Here is a 22973-nt window from a genome sequence, read left to right on the forward strand (position 1 = left end):
CTTCTCATGTATTTAGTGCTGTTAATGATCCACTCTGAGGCTGAATGTCTGTTTTTTTCTGCTGCGCTCAGGTCTCTCTTGCAAAAAAATGTGAAGTTCAATGAGACTAACCGATTATATAAAGGTTGCATCATTCTTTTTTTTCTCTACCCAGGGTTATGGCAGATCCCAATACCAGTACCATCTGTACACCACATTGCATGACTCTACAATCTGAGTCTGCAGCTCACTTTAATGAATATTACTGAATTTTCTGATCCAAACAAAGACATTGTTTTTAGTGTTGATCAGGTACGTCTGGCCAATACCAGTTTTGCTTTAGACCTTTTTGCAGCAGACTTTGTGACAGCATGCAAGGAAAAAACTTTATTTAGAATCATAATGATTACATATTTAAAATTATGTTCCAAATGATTTTGCACTTTGCACTTTGCACTTTTTTGAAAGTAATTTCTTTGTTGTTTTTTAAACTTTCTTTTTTGTGTTTTTTTAACAAATGTTCAGGTAATTTACTTGTACTTAATACTAATTTCTTGCTAATTATTGGGTCATTTCTTTTGTTTTTCATTGATGTTATTCCATGTTTTTGAAAGCAATCAAGCCATTTTGTTCACATTTCAAGAGGTTAACCTCTGCGTAACTGACATGCATAACCAATCAGAATTCTCCTTGGTGGATATCCAGGGCAAACTGAACCATTCAACTCCCCATCAAGGTGTCAAACTCAAGAGCAGATTTATTTTGCAGATCAAAATTCACACAAATGCAGTTTAATCACAGGAACACATCAAATTCAGATTCCTCTAATCTTCCTTGCAGAACCAACACCAACGTATCCTTTAACAACCCTTTTCCATCAGCAGTTCACTGGAAAAACAAGCCATCTCTTCTTCTGTAGTGCTGACCCAGAGCCCCATTCACTGCAGAGGATCTGCATGAACTTTAGAGGAGCTAACTCAGCTTCCAAAATAATGTCTTTACCCTGTCGCTGTAAGCACAGCGTTTCTGTCCCACACCAGGCTCAGATACACACATGACCATGACCAGGCAGATTACACCAAATTAATTTCATGCTTGTATTTTGAAATATTGACTCTAACTGTCCGCAGCTTGTAGATTTCCTTTTCTTTTCTTTGTTCTTGACACTCGTCTCAGCATTTTTCCTTGTTATTGTTGTAAGAACGAGAGGCAGGATAGGGAGAGGGTCAGAGGAGGGGAGGGGATGAGGGAGGGAGGATGTTACTAAGGAGGGAGCACTAGGCGAGGAAGAGAGAGGAGGGGTGGATGGAGGGATTAATCTGGTGCGGCCCCTGCTAACGGGAGGCTTTGTAATGTATTGTTCCTCGGTTGCCTGGCTACCACTCAGCCAACAATGCACAATGCGCAACGTGGCTATAAAACGGTGTTTTGTGGATCAATGTGGTGGGAATGAAGCTGTGCGGCTTCAGCAGAGACTGAACCTGCAGATAGCACTGCAGTTGACTCAAACATGACAGACTACACAGACATTGTGGACCACTTATCTAGAAGTGACGGTCAGAAAAAAAACTAACTGAAAATCACAGAATCAGTCCAGACTTATTAGTCAATATATTAATTGCTTGACAAAAGAAAAATCTGCAATAATTTTGACCCTAAATGAATCATCATTCTATTCAACCAAACAGCCCAGTCATTATCTGTTCCAGCTTTTCTTACTGTAAACTGCAGATCTTTCTGGCATTTTATAGACCACATGATGAATAGATTGAAGTATAGAATAATTGGTAACTGATTAATAACTTAAGTAATGGTTTCTTGCAGCCCTACACAGAATAGTTCATGTAATTATTTATTCAGTACTGAAATGAACATGTGGTGCACTAAAAAGTACTTCCTTTTGTTGAAATATTTGTATTTTTCAGAGGAAAGATTGCAGTCTTTACTCCTACTTTCATCTGGCAGTGGTACATTACTTGACTAACGCTTGACTAAAAGCTTGCTACATTAGTCTTGGCCCTCACCCACAGTTTGATCAGTTAAAGGTTGTTTAATTGCTCACTTCCATCCATTGATGAAGGCTATGAGAAAGTTCTCGAGAAGACATCTAGTGAGTGGTAGTTAAGATTTTTTGTCAAATATATTAAACATTTAGTTGATAAAGGTGCCCAAACAAAGAGATGTAATTTGCATCAGTTAGAACTCTAACAAGAAAGAAATCTTGGAACTAGAGCATGTCGGGCTCTTTAGGGATGCACGAGAATTATTTTGCACAGTGAATGATTATTGAAAAGCATTGTATTTTATGTCTTAATCTGCTGGTGGGCCATCACATTAAGAGTATCCATAATATCATGTTAAGTATGCTACAGAAGAGAATTGATGGACTTGATCACTAAGATTAGGTGGTAAAAAAAGTGGATGTATCAGCATCAGTTATTGGCCAAATTAGTTGTTATATATTGGCATTTTAGTAAAAAATCCAATATTGTGCTGCCTGAGCACTTTTTCTGTCTGAATGACGAAAACAATTAAATGAACAATGTGTGACATTTTAATACTGCTGACACTTAAGCACATTGATAATTTAAGGGTCCACGGTGTATACAGGAACCAGACTAAAATCTGAACCACTCCACTGACACAGAACAGTATGAAAGATCATTATGAGAGATGGATTGTAAACATGAATGTTCATGAATTATCAGCATCAGAAATATCAGAATAAACCCAGGAAAATGCTTATTTTCTCAGAACCAGCGTACTTTGAGACTGTCCAGAATAGGTACACTGAAACCTTATCAGGTCAAGCCATGTTTGGTCCAACTGTTGAGAAATGCCTTTGGGATCAGACAAAGGCCACATCATCACTAATATGATTTGTTTTAGAACAGTGTTTTAAAGTGAAAACTATTTCTGTACACATTAGCATTTTAGGACTGTTTCAGAAATAATTTCCATTAGTAGTAACACCTGAAAATGCATGTCACATGACTATTCAGTGGGATTTGCGTGCAGATGTAAACAGGAAGCAGGTTGTCTGCTATGCCATTGGTTGCCTAGTTACAAAAAATAAGAGGGAGATTGCAAAAAGTAAGAGCAGAGGTGTCTTTGCTTAAAGCAGCGCTGAGGTAACTCATGGGAAAGTCAGTCATGGTGGCAGAAAACAGATTGAGACTTGTTGCAAAATGATTATTGTGACATACTATAACCAGTACAGGAAACATTACAAATCACTAAAGGAAGCCATGGTAATGGGTAAGAAGTCACATTACCACACAAGAAGGTGTGTAGACATAGCTTTAATGTTGGGCTTGACTTATGAGACCCAATGATGGGTGTCTGCGTCATCGTTTTTACAGTCTCAGTTTCTGCTCATCAAGATTAAAACACAACCGAAGAGTTTTCTCACTAAACTGAGGGTCAGCAGTGTTCTCAAAGATCTCTTTTAGTGGTTCCAAAATACCTGAGTAAAGTGCACGTTAGGTGCAAATGCAGCAATTATTCTGCATTCTTTTTAAAACGAAAAGGTATTAGTGCAGATGTAACTTTAAACCAGGTGAAGAGAGAGCCATATTCTGAATTATTTGAAAATCTTCAAGAATGAGTGGCCTACTTTCCTACTCCAGGCTATTTCACAGCCTAGTGAACTTAAAGTGAGGAGGAGGGGAGGGGAGCTGGCAAAAAGGCTCAGCCTGGCTTGTTCTGGGCTTTAGGGCTCCACAATTGTTGGTTCAGAATGGAATTCAGCATGTTTTCAAAGGCTGCCAGATATGGTGCTGGCTGCAGGTCACTGGCTGTGGGTGGAGGTCTGACCTGCAACACTTAAAGGTGGAGATGGTGATAAGATGATGATGATGCAAGAAATCGAAACTAAGGCTGATTGTGCCTGCTTTCATTCTGGGATGAAGAGCTGTGGGGGGCTAGGTACTGATAGGTGCTGGCAGTGGTTTTGTCAGGAATCTGATGGTATTTCAGAAACTGGAGCATTTTCATTTGTTGCTCAGCAGCCAGATTTGACTGTTTCATGGTTGTGTGCTTTGCTTGGGGGCCACTTTTGCATAATGACAGTAAGCCAGGGGCCAAAAATCCCAGCAGCCCTATACATGTTTTTAAGATTTAAGGACATTCTGATTTTAGGATTTTGGAGCGATTCTCAGATTTTAGATGTTTCTAGGATTTTGAAATGTTTCTAGGATTTTAGCAAATTTGGACAATTTTAGGACACTTCAAAGATTTCAGAATATTTCTTGGATTTTAGGACATTTCTAGGATTTAAAGACATTTCTAGGATTTAAAGACATTTCTAGGATTTTGGGACATTTCTAGGATATTAGGACATTTTTAGGATTATAGGACATTTCTCAAATGTTAAGACATTTCTAGAATTTTAGGATGTGTCTCGAATTTTAAACATTTCTAGGATTTTTTGGATATTTCTCAAATATTTGAACCTTTCTAGGATTTTAGGACACTTTTAGGAATTTAAGACATTTCTAGAATTTCAGGGTGTTTCTAGGATTGTAGGACATTAGGGGCTTAGCTAGGACCTCGATTGGGTGATGCAGGGGATCCTCCACTGGCACTTATTTATTAATACACTCTTTTATGATGCAGCTTCATGCACTTCAGCACCTTTTGTATGCCTAAAGCACAAAAACATTTCCCAGTGTGAATCACTGTATTTTTATTGTAAATTTAGAAAATGGTTTGGGGGACCACCCTGCACCCTATCAGGGGCAAGATTTGGTCAGTGGGCCCTAAATTGAGAATCACTGGTCTATTTCTTCATCCATGATGTTACTGATTTGAGACATTTTTGCATTTTACAAGCATACTGGATATACTTTTGCTGCTCGTTTTTGATTGATGTGGGGACAGATCTGTTGTGGCTGTCGCTGTGCTGCTCAGGCAAAATTAGAGCAATGCAGAAACACAGCAGAAGATAGACGGCTCAGCCTAAAAGGACAGGAGTGACTCGTCCTGCTGACATCGGTCCACTTGCTGGAGTGGATCCAGTGTGATGGGTTCACAGCATGGCTGTATTGGTTCACAGGACCAACAGATTGTACCGTGCAGTCAGCAGGTGTCTTTACCTCACAGTCACGTCTATATGCTTGGCTTGAGAGACCAGGCATGAGAGGAGGAGTTGGGGACAGATGGAGGATTGCTGAATCAAACATCCAGAATAGGAACACAGGCTAATGACAAATGCCATGCTTGCGTGGATACCACCCTTTTTACACACATATAGTGACAAGCCCCCCTGCCTTTACACCTCAGCGACTTGTAGATGATGAGGAACTTTCTCTCAGATGCATGCTGTGTAAGTACAGCTCTACTCTGTCCAAAAATCCCCACCTCCCAGAGGAACGCACACACACACTCTTCATATTAAAGTAGGCCGGAGCAGCCTTGGCAGCAGCGAGTCAGGCTATTGGTCCATATTGTGTGTGTTTAGTCTGGCTGGCTGCCTGGCGTCATTCAAAGCAGCGTCGCAGATTAGTCGACCATGTTCTGTCTGACCACAATGCAGGAGTCTGGCCTTGTGTCTGTCTGCCCTCTTATACTTCCTCTATCATATCAGAGGCACTGTGTGTGTGTGTGTGTGTGTGTGTGTGTGTGTGTGTGTGTGTGTGTGTGTGTGTGTGTGTGTGTGTGTGTGTGTGTGTGTGTGTGTGTGTGTGTCCTCATTACAACAGAGCCACACAAGTTTCTTCAACAAGTTTGAGATCTTTTCCGGCTTTAATTAGAAGCACCCTGTCCTCAATACTGATGTTCTGCCACGTAACAGGTTCTCTCTGGGACAAGTGTCACATGTTTAATGTTAGCTGATAATGGGAAATTTGTCAAGTTATCATTATGATTTGGTGTCACTGGCGTCAGACTGACTGTAGCACTGGTTAACCCAAGTTTGCAATATTTGTTCTCACTTCCTATCATGGTATGTTTCAACTCACATAGTTTTGTTTTTATTTTTTTTCATTTGGTAATATATCACCCTTCTCCAAATACAGTGAAGGAGGATCAAATCTGGTTTTTGGTAGCATTCAGTAGTGGTTGTAGTGTAATCGACAGTTTTTTAGAATCAATTTGAATGCCATCCATGCTGTCAAATCTGAAACTAGGTTGTGGATTGTTTGAATAGGGCTGCAACTAACAGAAGTTTTTATTATCGTTTATCTGTCAGTGAGTCTCTAGACTGACTGTTGGTCAGACAGAAAAGAAATGTCTCACAGCTTTTCACAAGAACAACTACTGTCTTCTGCAGAAATGCTCCCCATGCAAATTGCTGACTGTGTGATTTTCTTAAGTTTTGTTTCTGTGCTTGCCATTTGTCAATGCCATGAGCACCACAAAAATGATTCCAATCAGAAACGGACAGCTGAGAGGCAGATATCTTAGACCGTCCTCAAATTGTGATAAACAAAAACAGCATCAACATTTACAACCCTGTAGCTGACCTTCCCCTTTGTTTCTGTTGGTCCAGTGTCTGCTGCTGCTGCCAGCAGGGTTACTGGCAGCAGCAGTTGGGTTGAACTGACATCACAAAAAAGTCAAAAAGTGTCATCTTAGTGTCAGTAACGGTCACAATCATTCCACAACTTCCATTACGAAAGTGTAATGTTGAGGTAGTTCTGTTCCTCATTAAACTCAAGTCAAGCTGAGCCAAACAAAAATCAAGGAACGGTAAAACTGCTCAGTTGTTGTCTGACTGATGTGACTAACTGTTACGTGTGTGTCTTTGTAAGTGTGTGGGTGTTGCCTGGAAGCTTGCTGTTTTTTTGAATGAATAATTTCAACCAGAAAAGGTTGAAGTCCCTGTTTTGTCAAAGAAATGAACAATGGAGCACAATTTGGAGTAATATTGTGTTTGCCATTTTCATTATTTTTTCCAAAAAGGACTGAATATTTTCTGTCTTGTTCCATCAAGTGCTATCACCCTGCAGGAGCTGTTGGCTACTGTTTGTACAGCTATCACCAGGGAGAGGAAAGTGATAGCCAACCAGCTTCGTGTGCTCGGCATTTTGCTATATTTGTGTCTTTCTGTGGCTGTGACGATTTTGTGGCTTCCTCTTGGATGTGTGCTGCTTACAGTTTGGCACCTGTTCGCTACCTTTTTATGAAGTTGCGACCTCACCTGTGCTCGGGAACATCTCCAACACAGCAAAAAATGAAGTTAATCTAGGCAGAGGGCAGAGTCTCTACAGACGCACTGTCACACACTGAGAGTGAGTCATAAGTGATGATTGAGAGGAATTACTTTAGTATCAGCCTATACATTGTTTCTTAGGAAAATCCTACAATGTATATTGTATTATAAGATATCGTTTGGTATTGTTTATTTATCTTAGCATTGCATTTGTTCTTATGTTAATACACTGTCTACTTTGAAAAGACAAAGTTGTGTCATTGGATTTTGTTACAAATGTCTACTTTTTGTTAAGGTTGTATGAGAAATTAGTTTTACATATAAAATGTACATATTTTGTATTGGCTGAAATTATGATTGCGGCTAAATAGCTTTTGCCAGAATATCTCCTAGCTTGTACCCCATAAAAAGTTAATAGTTATAGGTGGAATATTAATAGTTGCATGCAAATATCATAACAAGGAACTGTGAGAAACAACATGTTGCTGTAAGAAAATTAATAATCTATAATGCAGCGCGTGAGAAGATATCCTCTGTTAAGCACAGCACTTACAATCTCTTTGACCTACTCATATCCATCAAAAAGTGCATAATGTGTCGTTATCATATTGTTTGTGTGATCAGTTTTTTATCCTCAGCATGTGTTGTCCATAGACAATAGGCGGGTTTCATAAACCCTCAAACTGCGCAAATTTAAATGCGAATATAAAATGCGCCGAATGGAAACACGTCAGTTTTGAAAAAAAATCCTATTTATCGCAAAAACATTTTTTCACAAGTTTTCATACCACAATTCCTCTCAGAAATTCCTTATACATGGCCACTCTCACGTATAAGGGGCTCGCTTTTCTGTTATTGTTCACATAACACACCTACGTGGCTTTGTAAGGAAATAAGGATGGCTCGTGTGGTTGCAATACAGATAAAGCTGCTAATGTTTTGAACCTCCATCACCATGCTTCTTGGAATGTTATCACCAGAAGAGTCACAGTCACAGTCACTTAATGGAAATGCAGTCATCTTGCAATTGTATTTTAGCAGCATTTCGAAAATTTTGCTTAAGTTTTGAGGAAATGTGTAATGGAAACCTGCCTAATGTGTTCCTTGCACTCTCACTGCATTGCATTCTTTGAACGAGTGGCTGTCGGCAGGATGCTTTCTCTGCTGTTGTGCAGTGTTATCTGCAGATGCTTCATGTGTATAAGTGCTCTAATTGGCTGTTCACTCACAGAGAGACACTAGCCCTGCCGCTGAGAGCAAATCTTGATATAAAGTAAGAGGCCGCCCCCTCAGAGGACAGGCCTGTGGCAGTTTTATTATTTGGATTATTGTTCAGTTGTTTTATGAAAGCATTCAGCGGTTTGTTTGGGGACGCCTCCTGGCCATTGAAATTGGAAATCTCTGCAGGTGACTGCTTCATGAAATTTTGCTTAAACTCTTTCTGCACAGACCAAGCGGCTGCACTGATGCTGACTTTATGATGGAGGAGAAGCAGAGGGGGGGCATAATGATTGGTTGCTACATTTAATAACAGAAGTAATGAGTTTGTTCATCTGCCGCTGACTCATCTGTGTTGTTGACTTAGTAACCAAAAACCACTGTCGGCATCCAAAGACCTGTTGGCCTGGTTAGATTTTTCTCTTCCCCTATACGCCGTCTGATTCATGCTCTGCTAGAAGAGCCATAATAAGGTCCAATCTTTATCACTCATCATCCCAAACTGCATGTCAGAACCTGTGTGTTTGTGTGGTTCACAGAGATGCATACGGGGCTTCTGCCGTCACTCTGCTGAAGAGGAAAAGCCAATGAGTTCATACAGTGGTTCTGTTCAGACATGGAAAACCTCATATTTGTGGCTTCAGCAAGTTAATGTTCCCTTTGTTTCATTTAGGATCATTATTGAACAAGTCAAATATACATACAGGTAGAGTTGGGCAACAGTTATACTGATACTGCTGCTGGAACCCCAGCGGTACCATTTTTAGTGCCCTAAACCATCAGATGCTTGTGGCAGAGTGTGCCCGAGCAGGTAACTTCAGCAAGCGGAGCAACTGACTTCTGCTTTAGCGCTTCGCTAGTTTAAATGGCGGTTTAGAAATTTAACCTTTTTTGCTCTTTTTGACTTTCCAAATATTATGGAATCAGATGGCTTAATTCTAGATAGTGAGATGAGTGGTTTTGCAGGGGTTTTAATGCTCACAAAAAATTATCCAATGATTTACAGATGTCTCTTTCCCACTGTGAGTCAATGCAAAAATTTATTTCTGTGCCTATGGGCATCATGTGACTGACCTGGACGATGTAATTCCATCCCTGGCCTTTATGTAACATTTGCATTAGAGCCTGGCGCACTCGCTGGCAGGCTTGGTCCAGTAGCACTCGCTGCATTTCCTTGTTGGTGATACGGAGTGAAGTCTGCACCTGATTTGTCATCTACTGAACAGGGGTGCATGCCGAGATTTTCAAGACAGACTGTAGTGAGTCTCTCTTAATGGGATATTTAAAAATAGCGTCTTTGTGCATTGACTCGTTCTCTGTCAACAGCAGGGGTTTAGAGTTGCAGGTGCATACCTATAAGACATTTTCTTTACTCCAAGTGAGGAAATAGATTATCTAATGTTCACATAATCCAATCAAAATCAATATATATATCTTAAGCGCTTGAGGATCCTCTCACCTAAGAGAGACAAATGGAATGGTCAAAGTTGCCACGGTAAAATTTAATGTGTTGTTGGATTCATATCATCAACTCATGCATTGAGTAATATTACAAGTAAATGCCCCACGTGTCTTCTTGCTCTCACTCTTTGTTTGTACACAAATGACAAATGTGTGTAATAAGTGCATAATTTTAATAACAAACAGCAGGGATACAAGGCTATTTGCAGAATAAAATAAAAAATATAATAGACCGGTTAGACCACAACTATCAGTGCTGCAGTGAAAGTTTCAGTTTGCTGAGAAGCCAGCTGAGTTCTGTTGCTGGCTCTCGAGTTTTGGGGCAACTTGCAGCGCGTCAGGCCTCCTCTTTGAACCCAGAGCCCTGTTGTCACCGAGGCAAAGCGCCCCAAAGTGGCTCCCCTGCTTCGGAGCGCTTTGCAGTGCGTCCACCTCCTGAACCCAGCATTCTCAACCAGGGGCGCTGTTTAGGTACCGAAATTTGGCGTGATTGATTTAAAGCATCCGATAAGCCTTCAAACTCTGGTATGTGAACTACCATCCTCCTCCTGTGTCCCGAAACAACACAGCCCCACCAGCAAGCGCAACTCGGTCGACATGGCCAGTGGCAAATTCAAACACTCATCATAAATTCATAACTTACAAAAATGTGGCCATTCCAAAATCACTTCAACACATAAGCTGTGTGGTTTTATCAGATATGTCCCTCAGTATCTGCACGGACTTTGAACCACCACTTCCAGTTAGCAGGTTCCCTTTCATACATACAACAACACATGGAGCAATTCAGTTGTTTCGGAGTCTAGACATCTGAGGCTGACACAGTGCAGTGTGTGTGTGTGTGTGTGTGTGTGTGTGTGTGTGTGTGTGTGTGTGTGTGTGTGTGTGTGTGTGTGTGTGTGTGTGTGTGTGTGTGTGTGTGTGTGTGTGTGTGTGTGTGTGTGTGTGTGGAATAGACATATCTGACTTATCTGTTCTGAGGCTGAGTCAGACGAGACAAGTGTCAGCTGGCTTTTATTTAGCTGTCTCCTTTCGTCCACTGCTTGATCCGTCTCCTTTTTTACTTCTTCCTGAAGCAGCACAGCTTTCTCTACACACACACACACAGACACACACAGACACACACACACACTGTTGTTTTGTTGTTGTAATTATATTCACCTCCTGCATTTTGTCTGTCTGGAATTCTCCTCCAGACAATTCCATGAATTCCTTGAGCAAGAACCTGCCGTGAATAATGACTCACATTCTCAGACTGGTACTGTATTTCTTACTGGCATTTATTTAGTAGTTCATTCTGTGTAAACTCTCACGTTATTCCTTTGAAGAGGTTGCATCATAGGGTAGATTTCCACTTGTGTGTCTTTACCATCTGCCCGTGTGTGTGTGGATGTCAAACACACTCTTTATTCAACAGAGTGTGTGCCAGCCCTGTTAATTATTCACAAGGTATGTCTTAGAAGGTGTGTGTTGCTTTAACCTGGCCAGTCATGCATGATGTGTCTCTGAGCTGCACGATGATGATACCAGACTCTGAGCTCTCTGTCTGCCCTGTGCTGGGGGCAAGGACACTGTGGAGAGAGACACAGAGACAGTGACCTGGTTTTTTCCTGCGACTCCATAACACCACCACTAATGGTTTAGAGCCTAAGGGATGGCAGAGCAGACTTTTTACGTTAAGCACATTCCTGACTGCTGTTGTTTTAAGGTGATTAAAGATGTCCTGACCTGTGCCTCCAACAGCTTTTAAGAAACATAGAAAAACAGATTTACATTTTATGAATGTCTCTGATGATGTATAGCCGAGTTGAAACACCAAATATACATTTGCCCGTTTTTTTCACTTAATGTAAGAAAAAGATGCACAGTGCCTTGCAAAAGTATTCACCCTCCTTGGCATTTTTCTTATTTTGTTGTATTACAACTAGGGATGGGCACTATACACGATATGTACCGTTACTGTGATATAAGACCACATACCGCCTGAGATTTTGGATATCATCATATATGATATCAAACAATTGTTGTCTTTTCCTGATATTAAGGGCTGTAGTACAGTAAAGTGATGTCATTTACTAAACTTAGCAGACTGTTCTAATACCCACTGAAGTCATAAAATCCACATTACTGATGATAATCAATATCTACCTATTTCGTCGTATCGAGACATTTGATTTTGTTGCCAGTCCAGCATTCATGAAGCTTTTGAGGAGATTTAAAATATGGTGATATTGCCCAAAAATATTTTGATATTATTTCAAGGCCATACCACCCAGCCCTAATGACACTGTTATTTAAATTGAGTTTTTGAATTTATTTATTTTTTTTAATGGACCTACACGGAATAGCCAAAATTGGCACAGTGAAATGAAAACAAAGTTTTAAAAAAATCTGAAAAATGAAATAATGAAAATTGGTGTGTGCCAAAGTATTTACCTCATTTGCTGCTACGCCTCTTAACTCACTGAGTGCCAGCCCTATTATATAATGGAAAATGGCTTGTGCCAGCTTTTCTGGCCATTTTGAGTCATCTTTCAAGACCCACAGAATGTATATACAAAGACTCTGAAAACACCGAACAGCTCAAGTGAAAGAAGAAACTTTCCTTTTCGTCATGGAGAGAAATGTTTGTTTGCACCTTGTTCCATTCTTGATTTATCTGAAGTTGAATAGAGGCTAGTTTCATCAAAAAGACCACTTTTTTTCTAGAAAGCTGAGAAAAATGCATTTTTGTGAAAGGGAGTCAAGCAAAACAGTGATTTGAATCTTATAATTTTGCCTTCAATGACATAAAAGACTTCTGAAAATTGTATTACAAATGTGTGTAAAATTATGGCCCCAGTTCAGAGAGAGAAAACTCACAAAATAAAACCGGACTCCTATTCCATTATTCCTACCTGCAGTATTCAGGCAACCAGGCCTGCCACTCTTTTTTTTCAAAGTACGCTGTGTCCAATGCTTTGGGAGATACATGAGAGTTTCTTCCAGCGTCCGCTGGCGAAACTGGCCACTTGACCCTCTCCGTTTTTTGGGGGGCATTTTATGCCGATATTGAATTGATGTAGCTTTGTTGCTGTAGTTTCGAATCACCTCCTTAAAGATCACTCTGCTCTCTGATCCCGGCTACTCCACTTCATGTTTTGATCTACCGTCTTTTGTACTTCAACTACGAATCCCAGCAGCCCCAAAATTACACACAGGGAGCGTGAGAGCGCCCCCTTGTGCCAGCCGCCAAAAACAACCTTTGACGTATATATACATCAATGGCACTCAATGAGTTAAAAAAGACCTGGAGCTACCAATCACTTTCCAAAGTCACATAATTTGTTTAAAAGAGAGACTGAACTATCTGTCCATAGTACCAGTTTGAGCCATGAACTCCACAGAGCTGGGCTTTATGAACGAGTGTCCAGAAAGTTTCACTTTAGTCTTGTATGACCAGAATACCTACTGCCATATCTGTGGGTGGTCTCCTACCTGATTTACCTTTTGCCTAGTGCTATCTGCACAGGTGAACCTTCTCAGCCAGTCTCCCCTGTTAACTGAAATGCACTCATCAGGCACCTAGTTGGAAAAAAATCAGAGGTACTGTACATGACCACTCATGTCTGCGCAAGGTATTTGTTGAAAATGGCAAAAAATTAAAATGTCTTTATCTTTAACATGAATTTGTGTGCACAACATTCTTAATGCTTGGAAACCTGCAATAGATAGGGTCTTTTTTGTGTTTTAGTATTGACTTTTTAAAAATCCTTCAGTTACTAACCCAAGTATTGTGGTTATTGCTGTTTTTATCGTTGGTTTCTACAGTTGGCATAAGTCCACCTCACAAGGACGGCCTCAGCCATAGGTTCTCTCCGTGTGCTCTCATTTTCTGTCTCCATCACTACAAGTCATAAACTTAAAGGACACTGATGTTTGTCATTGAGGGAAAAGGACCATCTTTCTCCCGTGTTGATTTCAAAGTGCACGCAGAAGCAGCCTCAGGTAGCCAGCTGGAAGCAGACTGGTTACTGCCAGGAAAGGATCATGGGAATAATATAAAGCAGAGTTCTTGATTAGCAGATACACATTAAACGTCATTTGTATTGGACAATTCTGTCCCAAGTTTTTTAACATGTAAGCATTCGATTAAAGTAACTACGATCACTGTGATTTCCACAGTATTAAAATGAATCATCATTATCTGATTTGAGACACAGTTCTCTGGAAAGGAGGACTGAAGGGCCCGCCTTCCATCCGGAGTCTCCTCTAATGTCAGCTTTGTGCTCTCCAGCTGTACTACAGCTGTGTGTCTGTCTGTCTCACGCACACACTGCGCAGGGACTGAGCAAACATTTGGAGCAAAATAAAGTCTGTGTGTAAAGTATGACTGGAGTGATGTAACGTCTCACATGTCCTCAGTGAGAGTCCCACCAAACGCCCACACACTTACACACACACAAGCATACACACACAAACACACATCAAAACATGCCTTCAAATTAAAGAAAAAAAGCAAAATTCTTTTCTTTAAAAGTTGCCATCTAAAAAAAAGAAAATATATATAAATTTTTAAATTGCCACACATATTTAAAGAAAAAAAAAGCCAAAAGTTGCCAAAAACAATTCAAGACAAAAAAAACTCCAAAGGTTTTTCTTTTAAAATCACCATAGAATTTAAAAGAGAAAAAAATCATGACATTTTTTCCATTGCAAATTGCCCAAACAATATAAAGATATGCTTTAAAAGGTCCTCTTTAAACATCTGCAATGAAAAAAAGCCATAAGAAGGATAGATGGTTGCTTCAGAGAACAGATGGTCTTGAAAATTAGCCTCATGGAAGTCATGGAAAAGTCATGGAAAATTTTTGGTAGAAATATGCATAAACCCAGAATAAATATATTACTGTGGACTGTGAACTGTTGGATTGCTTGGTAACTTTGGTGTAACAACAGCTCTGAAAACTAGAGGGACTGGTCATCTTTCCTAAATCTACATAACTTGTTGGATTATGAGAATATCTCCTTTGGAGCCTCGATTGTAACTCTCCATCTCTTTCTCCTCCCTTCTTCCTCCAGCTCTCCAGTGTTACTGTGACCGCTGCAGTGCCAACTCCAGCTGCACGACAGACGGCGTCTGTTTCGTCGCTATCCGCAAGTCAGGCAGCCGGCTCACCACTGAGCAGCGCCAGTGTGTTCACGAAAACGAACTGATCCCGCGAGATCGGCCCTTTATCTGTGCCCCGTCTGTCAAACATGACACGGGCATTTACCCCATGTGCTGTACCACGGACTACTGCAACAAAGAGCCTGACCTCGTCATTACTGGTAAGCCCACACGCACACACACACACACACACACACACACACACACACACACACACAAATATACATGTGTTAATACACTTGTGAGGGCCTTATATTCACTACATTAACGTGCATATGTATATTCCACGATTATCCCAAATATGACAATACTCTGATTGTCAAAGACAGCACAATACAGCTTCACTCCATCTAGTCTTATTTCACAGTAACAGCCTAAGACATATACACTGCATTACTGCTTACCGGAGGAAATTAATTTCCTCCAGTTCCTTGTGCGGTCCGGCTCCGCTCCGTCACGGCAGACAGAGCAAATAGAATACACTCTAGTCTATGTGTTAACTTCTACTGGCTCCACTACGTTGTCAATCGACTCTGTCCCAGCTCCGGCGGTCGGATGCTTGCGGATTATAAATGCAAGCCTTCTATTTTTGCCAGACGCTGGAGCACTTTGCATCAATTCAGCCGAATGAAGCACAAAGCAGACAGGAAGTCAGACAACCTCTGAACATGCAAATATCTGGATAATTTTCAGGAATAAAACACTCCCTGTTTACATCTGATCGTATTTCACTTAACTACATCAACAAAACACCACAATGAGCTGAGCCAACAGGTCAGAGGTTTTCAGAGGTCACTACCGACACCATGGATGAGGAGAATCTTATGATGTCAGTGGAAAACCACAAAATTATCCTCTTTTATAAGGAAAACCATAGAGAGGAAATTGCATGGAACTCCCCATCGACAGTTATGGGAGTGAATAGAGTTATTACTTCTTCTACTGCACTGATTTAATTCACGGGATTCTGTAATTACCATGGAACTCCTCGATCTTGCCACTCCAGCTGATCAGGCAGTGCTGCGCCATGCCGGACTCAAACCGCAACTGGTGGGAATTGCCGGATGAGGGAGCATGGAGCAAAACCGTAGCCTCTCCATGTCTGTTTGTTTTGTTGCTGTTTTCTTGCTGTGCATTGTGTAGTCAGTCCTTGGCCACGTGGACTGACAAAAATGTGTAATCAGATATCCTAAACAAAATAAATGATAGCATACTATAAAAATATTTTTATTTAATTTTTTATCATCAGATGATATATTTTGTCTTATGCACTGCCCTAGCACAGAACATACTATAAACCAATAATATTGCACAAGAATACTGATTGTAACACCTTTAGTGTAATGCAGTCCATTAGGAATAACTATAAAATGACTAGTTTACACCTTTCTGACAAAACCAAAAATGAGCATTTATAGCTTGATAGAGAATCAAGAAGGTTGTTTTACATTGCATTTTACATTGGATTTAATTTTTTTTTATCTGTTTACTCAGTGTAGTCAAGGACACAAAAAGGTAGTTGAGAAATAAAGGATAGTCTGGAACCTGTCTAACTTGGTCAGGTTATGACAAATAATATGTCAGCAAGTTTGAGGAGTGAACACATGAACAGAAATCAGTATTTTCAAAGGCCACGGGACACATAGCCACTCATTACCGACAGCGTTCACACAGCGTGTCATACTTATCAAAGGGTGTACAGTTGTCAGTCATTGGCCATCTGTCTCCATTTTTTTTAAGTAGTAGAAGTTTTATAAAATATGTGTATTAGAATTTTGCCATTGAGTACCACATAACTGTTGCATTCCATCACAAATCAATTGCTGTCTCATCTCAGCCCCTTTCCTTTTAATATCACTTTTCTTGTGCTGCCTTCAGATGCCTTTCATGTATTTAAACCTTTGAACCCAAAGCAAATTCGTGCGATTTCTTTCAATAACATGGGAAAAAAAGGCAAGGAGCAACTTGGTAAGAAATGATCTACACATTGCAAGAAATTATTATATTTAGAAATTAATTTTAAAAAATGAATAAAGCTAGGGAAAAAAAATGAGAAAAAAGCTGGGGAAGAATATATTTCTAATTATCATACTTACATATCCAAGAGTATGTTACAGAATTTTTAAGCACTTTTTCCATTTCAAAAACAAAATTGAAATAATAATAATAATTATAATAATAATAATAATAATAATAATAATTCCAATTTGCTTTGGTTTCAAAGGATTGAATGAATAATAACAATGCCCATTAGAGGTCCTAAAACAGACCTAACCTCAGATTTGAAGCTTACACAAACACGCACAGTTGTGTGTTTTCATATGGAAGTACTATGGTTAAGAAACTGTAGAACCAAAGGAAAGGGCAGTCTGACAGCAAGGTAAAGCAGTAAAAAATATTCTCAATATAGTGTCCACTTAAACTGTTACTGTTTTTTTTTTTTAGGTTGCATTGCGCCATGGCGCTTGTGACTTTGCCCATAGAGTGCTAGTAGAGGACAAGATTGATTTTCTATCTGATCCAGCCTGAAATCACAGTGGAATAGTGAAAAGTTGCTGCTTTATAAACTGCCATAACTGTTTTAACTACCAGCGTGGGAATAGACCACTAATTGAGTACGGTTTTTCAGTTTTCCAGCTTGCATTTGGCACTGTGCACACTCCCCTTGACCACTAGAGCTGAGGATCACCCATGACTTGAGTGGAGGTTCATTAAGGCATTGAGTGTAAAACCTAATTTAAATAGCCTTCATGTTTACAGCTAACGTGACGGAAACTAGTCCATAAGAGCAAAGAAAGAACAGCAGCTCCGGCTGGAATGCACACTTGGTAACAAATTGAATGGAAACCAAAATGTGGCCTTAGTGGAAGATAAACTGTAATGTGATGCTCTGTTGGCCTTGGAAAACGATATTGTTTCCTGGAGTCCAAAGTGGCGACATAGATGTGATGTAGTGTGTGGTGAGTGGTGATTAGGTTACCTACTTGTACTAGTCTATAATGCACTAAATGGTTTGGGGCCTAATACATTTCAGATCTACTTGTGCGCTATGAAGCATGTGCTCCACCTGTGGAACAAACTGAATACCTGAGGACTGCTCTAACTGGGCTTAAAACATTATTGTTCACTGTGGCTTTCCAAAAACAAACTTTTTTTTTAACCTTCAACCTCTTATCTGCTCGCTTTTGCTTCTTTGTATTTAAGTGTTTGAATGCATTTTCAATGTTTTCTTAATGTTTTGTAATTCATTTTTTTCTATGCCCCTGTAGAGCACTTTTTATTGTCCTGTATCTGTGTCACCTTCAGTAGCTTGTTGAGATTGTATGGATCAAAGCTGTTTATTTTCTTTAATTTTACTCATAGTGCTCATTTTCTTTCTTGTTCAGTAAGAAAAGTCGCACTTGCACTTTGAACGGTCCAGTCTCGTCTTTTTGTCTCTGTTGAAGAATTATGTCCTAAAGACATGCCTGTAGAGTGACCCAGGATGGCATTTTTCTGTGTGCCGACGCAGAAGTTAGCTTTGCTCTGGTTCTCTCGTCAAAAAGCTTAAGGTTTTTCTCTATTCTGTTTTGGGTTATTGCAGGAAATAAGCTCTGTGGCAGTCAAATGTCCTTGATAGTTTTGTTCAGCAAGATAATCTTCAAACATGAACCAAACCACTTCTATGACTTTTAAAGCCTAAATGCAATCACCAGAGCTAAAAAGCTAACGTTGGGCAATGACTAACTACACCGCAGATGCTGCCACAACAAAGACACTGTAAAGCCGTGTGTAGTGTCATTAAGCCAAATTGGCTTGATTTCTCACAGAAAATATGAAAACGGGGCAATGAGTAACATAACAAGATAAGCACAAAGTGTGCAAAAACTAAATAAATAGTGATAATCTGCAAGAAAATTACGTGAAATTGGAAAAAAAGAGTAAGACTTAATACAAAAAAATGGATGAAATTTAAAAAATAAATATAAATAATAATATATATTTCTGTAAACTAATATTACATATAAAATTATAATAATATATAGTTTTGATATTTTTCATTAGTAATGTGATAATTTACTAATGATTCTCCCTCTCTTTTTTAAGCTTGTTTTAAGGCAGTTCTCTCATCACCTTTCACAATTCTTTTTAGCAAATTGCAGGACATTTCATGCCAAGATGCTGTTTACTTTTTATCCCATGTTTTGGAAAAAAATCAAACCAATATGCTTACTTTTCAAGGTCCAAATACTTAAAAGTGAATTAATACTGAAAAGTGTCTGAAAGCAGCACAAGAAAAGTGATATTGATCCAGGTTTCAAAGGGTTAATAACCGCATTTTAAAAGACACATAAAAGCTTCACAGCGACATATTCATCGATTTATTTTATTTTGTAAAATAAAACTAGTTTGTGTTAACAAATGACAGCTCCAGCTCCAAAAACCCATTCAAAGAACCCGTTGACTCTGAGACGAGGAAACCAGAGGTGCTGAAATGCTATCTCATCTCCAGGTCTGTTATCAACGTCGCTACTCAAACTCCATAAACTGCTGCTGAGGAAAAAAATGATCTTATGAAAAGCTCCACCTGCGCTGCGTTCACAGATCCACAAAAACGTCATCAGAGAGGCACAAAAAGACACAAATGATACAAAGGACACGCATGCGTGGGAAAAAAATTGCTGAAATCCTAACCCATTTCCAAGTTTTACGAGTCATTACAGGGGTTCTCTATTCTAAAAAGACTTATAGGTTTTAATTCAACTTTGGGAACACATTCAACAAAAGTATTATGACAGAAATGACTGGGAGGAAACGTGTCTGTAAAGTATGCAAGGTCAGCAGAGTGTACGCACAGTGGCAGCCTCTTCTAGCTGAATTATTTAAACTCTAGTGGCTCATTTGTTTAAAAGAAGCGCTCACTTTTCAGTGTCACTCACATATATATTAATGAAGACATTATAGCTGCCTCTTTGAATCGTGTGTGTGTGTGTGTGTGTGTGTGTGTGTGTGTGTGTGTGTGTCTGTGTGTGTGTGTTAGCTACAGGCCAAATCTCCCATCAGCCTAGCAGATGGAATGTGCCCCCGCACCACTTGGCCTGTTAGCTTCCTGGCTCGTGGCTAGCACTTCAGCCCTGCCACTTGCCAGCCGTCAGTATGCTCAGAGTGAACCCTTCCAACAGTCTCCGGCCTCATTTGATCTCTCACTTTGGTGTCAGAGCCAGGTGTAACCTGCTCCATGCTCAGGTCATATATTAACTTTGGATCTGTCAAATGTTCTCATGCCCTCTGTGTGTGTGTGTGTGTGTGTGTGTGTGTGTGTGTGTGTGTGTGTGTGTGTGTGTGTGTGTGTGTGTGTGTGTCCTCTCTCTGTCCCACAGTCCCCACAGTGAAGCCTCCTCCTCTGGGCCCCGTGGCCCTCGCAGCAGTTATTGCCGGCCCAGTGTGCGTGTTCTGCCTGCTTCTGGTCTTGGCGTTCTATGTTTGCCACAGCCACAGGGGTCTTGGGGCCGGGGGTGCAGGGGCCCATCACCACCATCACCATCGGGTGCCCAATGAAGAGGACCCCTCAATGGACCACCCCTTCATCACGGTCGGAACAACACTGAAGGACCTCATCTATGACATGACCACCTCGGGCTCTGGATCAGGTACAGTGCAACACTGGGGTGACGTGGAGAAAATATCAAATTACCAATTACCTCAATATCGATTTTGTCTGTGTGTGTGTGTGTGTGTGTGTGTGTGTGTGTGTGTGTGTGTGTGTGTGTGTGTGTGAATACATTGAATATTATCTGTAATAAATACCATTAATCAGTGTTCCACTAGCTTTAGTATACCAGCAGAGTAAAAACATAATAATCATTCATAATAATGTTATGGTGGTTTTAAGGAATTGTATCACATTTTTTATGAAAGCAAACATCATCCTGAATTGTATAATGAACTTATACAGTGAACTCTTAATTAGTGCTGCACCTATCAATTATTCTTATCTCGATTAATCTAACGATCATTTTTCCAGTTAGTCAACTAATCTAACAATAAAATTACTGATATTCAAAAGATTAATTCTTGATTACTCAGTTAATATAACAATTGATTTACCTGAAAATAAATATCAAAAACTAGTCTCATTAATATAAAAATATGTAAAGAATTGTATTTATTCATCTTAAACAAAAAAAGAAATATATAGTAGCAGTTTATTTTAGAATTACTCTAATTTTCATGTCACTGCTGTGTTTTTACTACTAAGTAGTAGTAGTAGTAGTAGTAGTAGTAGTAGTAGTAGTAGTAGTAGTAGTAGTAGTAGTAGTAGTATTAAAGAGCCTATTTGCTAGATGCCTGATTAGAAAAAAACTGGACCTAAAACTCCAAAGAAATGCTGTGACACATACAGTAGATGCATTAAACGTTGTATAACATAGCAGTCCTGTCCCTGAACTGGTTAATCAGTATCTTTTCTTGAATACTTGACTTAAATCTTAAAATGTTTGTCAAAGGGATGCAGTTTATATAATCACTGGCAAATGTATTACGGCATCAGTTTGTGGTAGAGAAAATAACAATAACAAAGACTGGTAATCTTTACAGACTAGCAGCAGCACAGACGTAGTTTGACGCTTCTCCCTCATTCGTGCACGGCCATTAAAGTACACAGAAAATATAAAAACGGTCAAAAAGCCACCAACAGGAGATGCACTGATGCAACATTAGGGGGTGCAGAAAGTTGAAGTGAGTCCTGCTAACAAACAGATACATGTTCCATGTGTTGTTAACTCTAATCCACCATGTTCGGGTGAGGACAGACAGGGAACACAATAGTGCTGTCTGCTGCCGTCTTGAGAGAGCGATCCAGGACGGTTTTGTTTCAAGTGTTTGTGTATAGCAGGTATACTGCTGTGCATTTTAGCTGCAGCCATGGGCTGCTGCTCACACTCTGGTGGAATCCATCCCTCAAACATGCGCAGCTTTCTATATCATGATGATGCACGTTTTGCAAATCGATGTATTTCCATAATCAATGATATCAATTACGCCAATGCATTGCCCCCAAATTAACGCAGGGATGTCAAAGTCATTGTAGTGCATGGGCCACATGCGGCTCAATTTGATCTTTAGTTGGGAGGACCATTTAAACCATGAAACAATAACCTATAAAAATCAATTCCTTCAAATGTCTCATCTTCTTTTAGTATAAAGAAGTGCATTCTGAAGTGCATCCTCTGGTGAAAAATAATTTCAGCAATATGCCTCAGTTTTTCCACATTCAGTCAGTCCACTATTTATGTGCACACATTTCCACTGCTATGTAGTGACGCTGGCATCACCAAACTAAAGTGGAAGCTATTTAGGAAGCAGGTTCAGTTATCCTCGGCCTTACAAATATTTTGGTAGTGCCTTAGCTCCAGGGTTTCACCAATACTATCTGTGTTTAAAACAATGTGCTGTATTAAGACTATTTAATATAAACAGAATTACAGTGAGGACTTGTGTTTTAGTGGTGTCGTTTTAAGTTGATGTTATCCTGTTTGTGTGAGTGTGTAACTATTTTAAAGGACATAGGAGCACACACACTGTCCTCTCTGTGTGTGTACACATGTATAGAATCTGCAGCTGCACACATCTTAAAGTAAGAGTCTCTTTTAATAAGTGGCTGGCCCAGATTCAGCCTGTGCAAGTGCATAAACACACACACACACAGACACACGCACACACAGAGTGCTTTGGCAAAATCTGTTCTTTATGCTGGCCATAAATTAGCACCTCTCTGTGGAGACTGGCACCTCCAACATGCTGCCAAGGAAAAATTTGGATTCAGTTTTTCTAGCTATTTGCACCATATTGCACAATATGCAATTGTGTGTGTGTGTGTGTGTGTTTTTGTGTGGTGTGTGTGTCTGTCTGCCTGTTGTGTCTGTTGTGTGTGTGTGTGTTGGCAGACTTGCGTGGGCTGTTTTAATCACTTTGCTGACTCAGAGTGTGTGTGTGTGTGTGTGTGTGTGTGTGTGAGAGAGTGTGTGTGTGAGT

At 39.9% G+C, this 22973-nt stretch overlaps 1 protein-coding gene across 1 annotated transcript in view; it reads left to right on the forward strand.

The window, feature by feature from the left end:
- tgfbr1b (transforming growth factor, beta receptor 1 b) overlaps nt 1-22973 on the forward strand; it is a 79147-nt gene that overhangs the window by 33312 nt on the left and 22862 nt on the right. The window contains exons 2-3 of the mRNA XM_088072256.1: nt 14873-15121; nt 20321-20590. Coding sequence (XP_087928382.1) covers nt 14873-15121; nt 20321-20590 — 519 coding nt within the window. The remainder of the gene's footprint in view (nt 1-14872; nt 15122-20320; nt 20591-22973) is intronic.

The sequence above is a fragment of the Plectropomus leopardus genome, chromosome 21, assembly GCF_026936395.1.
Source record: "Plectropomus leopardus strain MGB_pleo_1.0 chromosome 21, ASM2693639v1, whole genome shotgun sequence".
In the NCBI taxonomy this organism is placed as follows: Eukaryota; Metazoa; Chordata; class Actinopteri; order Perciformes; family Serranidae; genus Plectropomus; species Plectropomus leopardus.